At 40.4% G+C, this 5,904-nt stretch overlaps 1 protein-coding gene across 1 annotated transcript; it reads right to left on the bottom strand.

The window, feature by feature from the left end:
* Positions 1 to 420: 420 nt before the first annotated feature.
* On the bottom strand, positions 421 to 867 carry LOC126195507 (craniofacial development protein 2-like). Its single transcript, XM_049934134.1, has one exon. It carries the CDS (start codon positions 865 to 867, stop codon positions 421 to 423), a length of 447 nt encoding a protein of 148 aa, XP_049790091.1.
* Between the last annotated feature and the right edge of the window lie 5,037 nt (positions 868 to 5,904).

The following is a 5,904-nucleotide window of genomic DNA, read 5'->3' on the forward strand; positions in this document are numbered from 1 at the left end:
CTGAAAGTTTTTCTAACTATTGTATCCTCTTTGCTGATCTCATCCCAACATATTCTCAGCATTCTCCATCAAAACAAAGTTTATTTCTGCGTTTTGGATGGCAAGGAAGTTCTCCTCTTGCACTCTGTAACACGCCAACTATGTGTCTTCCACGTTGGTAGGGTTCTCCGATATTGTGAGATTTTCTGCAATATTATCTTTATAGTGTTGTCGCCCTTCTACATCTTCCCACTTACCCTTGTCTAAGGAGGCCATCTTTTCAGGATTTCTTTGCCACTTGGTGGAAAGTTTCAGGCATAGTTTGACAACCACCAAGAAATGATCGGAATTCATATCTGCCCCGCGGAAGGATCGCACATGGTCGACACTACCGTGGCGTCCTTGGTCAACGAGAACATGGTTGATCTGATTCATCGTACTTCAATCTGGGGCAATCGTTGGACGATACTGCACTTCTCTTCCCACTTGAGCGTTGAAGTCTCCCATTATGAAGTGAATTGAATGTCTTGGTAGTCTGTCTACTACATTCTCTAGATCAAGGTAGAAATCGTTCTTTGTTTCCTCATCAGCGTCCTCTGATGGAGCAGGACAGTTCACTATGGAGATCTTATATGGTTTAGCATTTAAAATCATCCAACATATGCGGTCACTTATTGGATCCCATTTGTTGACAGCTGATATCATTTTATTGTGGACAGAAAATCCAACCCCCGAAGTCCAGGCCTGACTTTGCTCATTGCTGTTAAAGAACATGTGGGTATCTCCAGTCTTCATTACACCCTCCGGAAGTATCGTTTCTTGGATTGCTGTCACTAGGTATTGATATTTACCCAGTTCTTCTCCAAGCTGTTTCATTCCCCCTGTCATGATTGACCTTACATTCCATGTTCCAATTCTAAATCCAGAGAATCCATTTACGTACTCAGTTTTGTCAACATTTTGATCTATTCAGCTTTTCATTTTGTCTTTTTCTTTAACCAGGTTCTTTTTTTTATGGAGGAAGGGGTTTGGCTCATCCTCTAACCCCCCCCCCCCTCCTCCTCCTCCTCCTCCTCCTCCTCAACCAGGCTTGGGACCAGCAATGGCGGAAAGAGGAGAATAATTTTTTTTTGACAACTCTCCGGCATGTGCGATTCATACCGACCAGCTGCTAAGGTATAAGCTTCAGCTGCTAAAGTATAAGCTTCAAACAGGACTTACAGGGGCCTATGAGTGCACATTATAGAGGCAGTCAAGTATGGTACACATTCATGCTGAGGAATGTGAAATTACATTAAAGCTTTTGTAATAAAATACTATGCCTAGAAGAAATGTGACACTGAAAATACTTGATAAACATTTATGATTGTGTCTCATATTGCATAATGCCTTTAAATTATTATATTATTGTTATTAATCAGTTAACCACACTAAGACAAGCTAAATACTTTCAGGCAATTACAGTGTCATGACTTTGGGCTTACTGAGGGTGGCAGCAAACAGAAGAGTCAGCGTGTAGTGTTCCAAATGGTGCCAACTTTTAACGATAAGTACGTGGGAAATCGGAGGCCAACTTATCACACTCTACTATAGCTTGTCTGTTGAGGGCTCATAACACACTAATTAATATAGGTTACCAAATAATAATAAGATCGGTACATGTGGGGCTCGAGGTAGTGGTGCACAATGTCAGTATTTGGCTCTTGAGCAGAAAAGTTTCTACTGGTGTAGAGCACGTCACCCAACTTGCTGCCGCATCCCTGTCGTGTGCATTCATCGCAGCTACAGATAGCAGGCGAGTAGTACTAAAAATAGTATAGAATTTGTGAACAGATAAGAGGAGCACCAACACTAAATTAGTGGCAGTTCTGCTGTAGTATTCCAGTGAAAGAATGCATTGATACAACGCTGTGCCTACCGTAAAACAGCATTAATCCAAAGAAACATTAATAAAGCTAAAGAGCTGTGTTTAAAGTAAAATTATTACCATTTCCAAAATGCACACCACTGGTAACTTGTTACCTACATGGGTTTGCAAGTGTTACCAGAACTTTACATCAGTGGGATTGAAACTAAATTCCTTAACTCGGAACATTTGTCAAAATGTATGACATGCTGGTTGAGGTTTAGGGCCAACTTGTTTTGTATTTGGGGAGCAATTACCAACCATCTATATTCTTTAATAGAGTAATTAAACAAGTAGCATGAAAATGTACAATACAACATGGCTCTCAACATCCTGGACACTCATATTGGTATAGGTAAGTTTAAAGAATTATATAAAAACAAAACATTCACTTCTCTTTTGTTGATGTGTATCTTTACTCGTTCCATATCCTTGAAGGCTCTTTTTGATGGGATTCATAGAACCTCATGAGTGAACGAACCACTGATTCCTTGCTTATTGTTTCAGAGCACACTATTCCCTACAACCATGCTTCATTCCACTTTATAACACATCAGTTTGTATTTCCGCAACTGATTCTGACCAGGACCTGCATATTGTGTCAATAGCTGTAGGTAACTGAGAAATGCACCCTAATTAACAGCATACTCCCAAGAAAGGAGACACCATCCAAGGGTACCTTGACTCCCTGTCTGGTAACAAGGGAGGGGGGGGGGGAGGTTATTTTTACTAAGTCACTAGTACGTTGGTTGAAATAAGTCATAGCCTCCTGAGACTGTCCTTTAGTGGTCTAACAATTTTTGTGATCTAACAGAAGATTTAGTAGTAAAACTGATACAAGATGGTGCAGTATGCAATGTCTTAAATAAGTCTAGTAATTCATTGCACTTATCAGTGAATTTTATTATCTGTTGTCGTGTCTTGAGAGGGAGTTCAAAGAACACGTTGCTAATAGACAGGGATCTTACCTCAGTCGACTCATCAGAGTGGAAGTATCCGTGGGACAGTTGTAGAACTCCTACATTGCTGGATACAATCTTTTAATGGTGCAGAGCATAGAAATTCTAAGACTCATCATTGTTAAATGAAATGGAAGATACCTCTGGCACTATCACTCAACCTAAACTCCTGTTGGTAGCCCGTCAGCTGCTCTGAAGTATCTCCTAGCAATGACAGGTGCCAAGGCCAGCAAAACAAATGATATTCGACAAACAACTTTTGTGTGTTTATGTACTCCTATTTATATGGTCCATAGGCTCACTGTCACAAGGAGGCTTCCAGAACATTGTGACGCACTATGTGTGGCTGGTCATTACACAGGACACTTTCATTACCATATTAGGCTGGGTCTGGAAAATACCTCCTGGTGCTGCCTGAGCCTTGCCATGCTGAGATCATAGGGTCCTGTGTGTAACTGTGTGTGTGACATGGTGCCACAAAGTCGTCGTTGCTATTGTTCGAACACTGGAGCAACCCTTCGTGCCTTCTCTGTGGCTGGATTCTGTGCTGCTTTAATGGAGCAGTTTTCAAGTTTTGTAATGAATATGTGTGGCACAGTTGATGTTCATAACACCTTGCATCCCCCAAGAAAATTTTATATCATTTAGTGAGTCTATTTTGCTCACAGTTCTACTTTTCTTTTACACCTTTATAACTGACATGCTTATACCAGAACTTATTCCTCTAGGAGTGAGATTTATCTGTGTATAGTTTTGGGGAGTCTATCATTGGCATGTCAGGCCCTATATCCTTGGAGGGCTGTGGCCTTTGACTTTGCTCCCTCCACATTACTTTCTCCATGAATGGCGCAAATCTAATTGACCTTACTTCCTCCTCCTCACCATCATAAATTTCAGAGCTATGAGAGTGCGTATACCTGACTAGGTTTCTGAATGGACTTCTGCTCACAACAGTATTGGTAACACAGATTTTGGCACGCCACCATCCACTTATATGAGACATGTTTGCCACATCTATGGAATCACTGCTATCTCAGATTGTTTCTGCTTCTTGTCTTCTATTCTACAACAGTCAGTGTGTCTATTTATGTTAGGTACGATATTCTTCTTATTGGTATTTGTGTGGATCACGTGATCGGACTGTAACATGATTTGTGCTCCATATCCCTTACATTTAATCAGGAACTTGAACTTCCCTATCACTCTTGCAATGAGGTCAGTGGGTGGTAAATCATTGCGTAATACCATGAACCCTTCATCTTTTGGCCCGAAGAACAACCACTCATTCTTCCTTACCTGCATCCAGATACTTTCGTTTATCACAAGATGTTTCAGATTGCAATCTCCTGGTATCTCCCATACTGACGGAAGCATGCATGCTTCTCATGGTCATAAGTGGACACGAGCCCAAAGTTATGTTTACATACATACCTGGTGTTTTGTATTGATACTTTTACTGGACAGTTTGTCACTGACCAACAGCGCATACTGTTTCTTTTCCGCATCAGTCATCAGAAATTCTTTTTCTAGAGCAATGTAACTGAATAATCGCTTAGTCTTGTCAAACTCCGCAGGTACTGGCAATATTTTGTGTAGAGTATACTCATTACTATCAAATAAATTTAGATTCAATACATAAATTAAAGTAGTGCCAGCTGAGAATACATCTAATTCTATTAAATGTAATAACTAATGCCCTTGGTCCTCGGTAAGTTCAGTCGGAAGTTTCTCATTTTTTAGTTCGTCTTTAATTAGTTCCAATATTTTATAACTTGTATTGGAATGATCAAGTGTGATTCCAACAGCCCCCCCCCCCCCCCAAACATTTACAATGACAGTAATTAAGAATCATACTCTCTTTCTTCTCTAGTTCGTTAAAAATCATTGTCATCTGTACTAATTGTTCCATGATTGTTATTAGTATTACCAGGTGCTGTATTTTCTTACTACTATTCTCAAAATCCTCTATGAGGTCACTTAGCTTCCGGTTCCCCTTGCTACGATTTTTTCATTCTTTGTCTCTGCATATATCGTCTGATTAAACCGCATTAAGGATGCTCAAACAATTGTCATCAGTTCCTGTGACAACCTCAAAAGTTCAGACTTTGGTTCCTCCAGAACATCTATCTTGGCTTTAAAGAATGAGACGTCTTCCTCATCAAGGGTACTAAATAATATCTTTCTTGTTTCTACAATAAAATTCAAAATACCTCTTTCTGAACATGCATGCTCATGTCTGACCAGTTGCCCTATCAACTCTTTAGACTCTGTTATCTTTCCCATGTGCCATTTCACAGCCTGTTTCCTGTACTCCCACTCAGCTGTGCTTAATTTTTGGTGGGATTAGCCTTGTTGTACAATGTGATATTGCCCTCGTTGCAACATGTTGCATGTTCTCATATTTGTCATGCAATTCTCTTAAATTAAAAGTAACTTATTGTACACCAAGTGGTGCAGCACAAACTGACCATCCCTTGGTTATCATAATAAATCCCTGGGGCTGACTGGAAACGTTGCACTTGTACATCTTGTGGTATCATCCTTAGTATCACTAGGTAGGTCAATATTGTTGTTGTGGTCTTCAGTCCGGAGTCCAGAGACTGGTTTGATGCAGCTCTCCATGCTACTCTATCCTGTGCAAGCTTCTTCATCTCCCAGTACCTACTGCAACCTACATCCTTCTGAATCTGTTTACTGTATTCATCTCTTGGTCTCCCTCTACAATTCTTACCCTCCACGCTGCCCTCCAGTACTAAATGGGTAATCCCTTGATGCCTTAGAATATGTCCTACCAAGCGATCCCTTCTTCTAGTCAAGTTGTGCCACAAATTTCTCTTCTCCCCAATTCTATTCAATATCTCCTCAGGTCAATAATGCTTCCAATTACTGTTACTCCCCAAAGTGTCTGCATTCCAGCCATCTGTAATCAGACAAATTCTTTCAGTCTGTTTGTGTGGACCTTCACACAGTTTTGCCCCTTTATTCTAATTACTACATTAGGTACCTTTATCTCAACAACAGTGTATGGATCTCTCCATTGGCTATCATACTTGTTTGAAC

This window comes from Schistocerca nitens, chromosome 7 (genome assembly GCF_023898315.1).
Source record: "Schistocerca nitens isolate TAMUIC-IGC-003100 chromosome 7, iqSchNite1.1, whole genome shotgun sequence".
Taxonomy (NCBI): Eukaryota; Metazoa; Arthropoda; class Insecta; order Orthoptera; family Acrididae; genus Schistocerca; species Schistocerca nitens.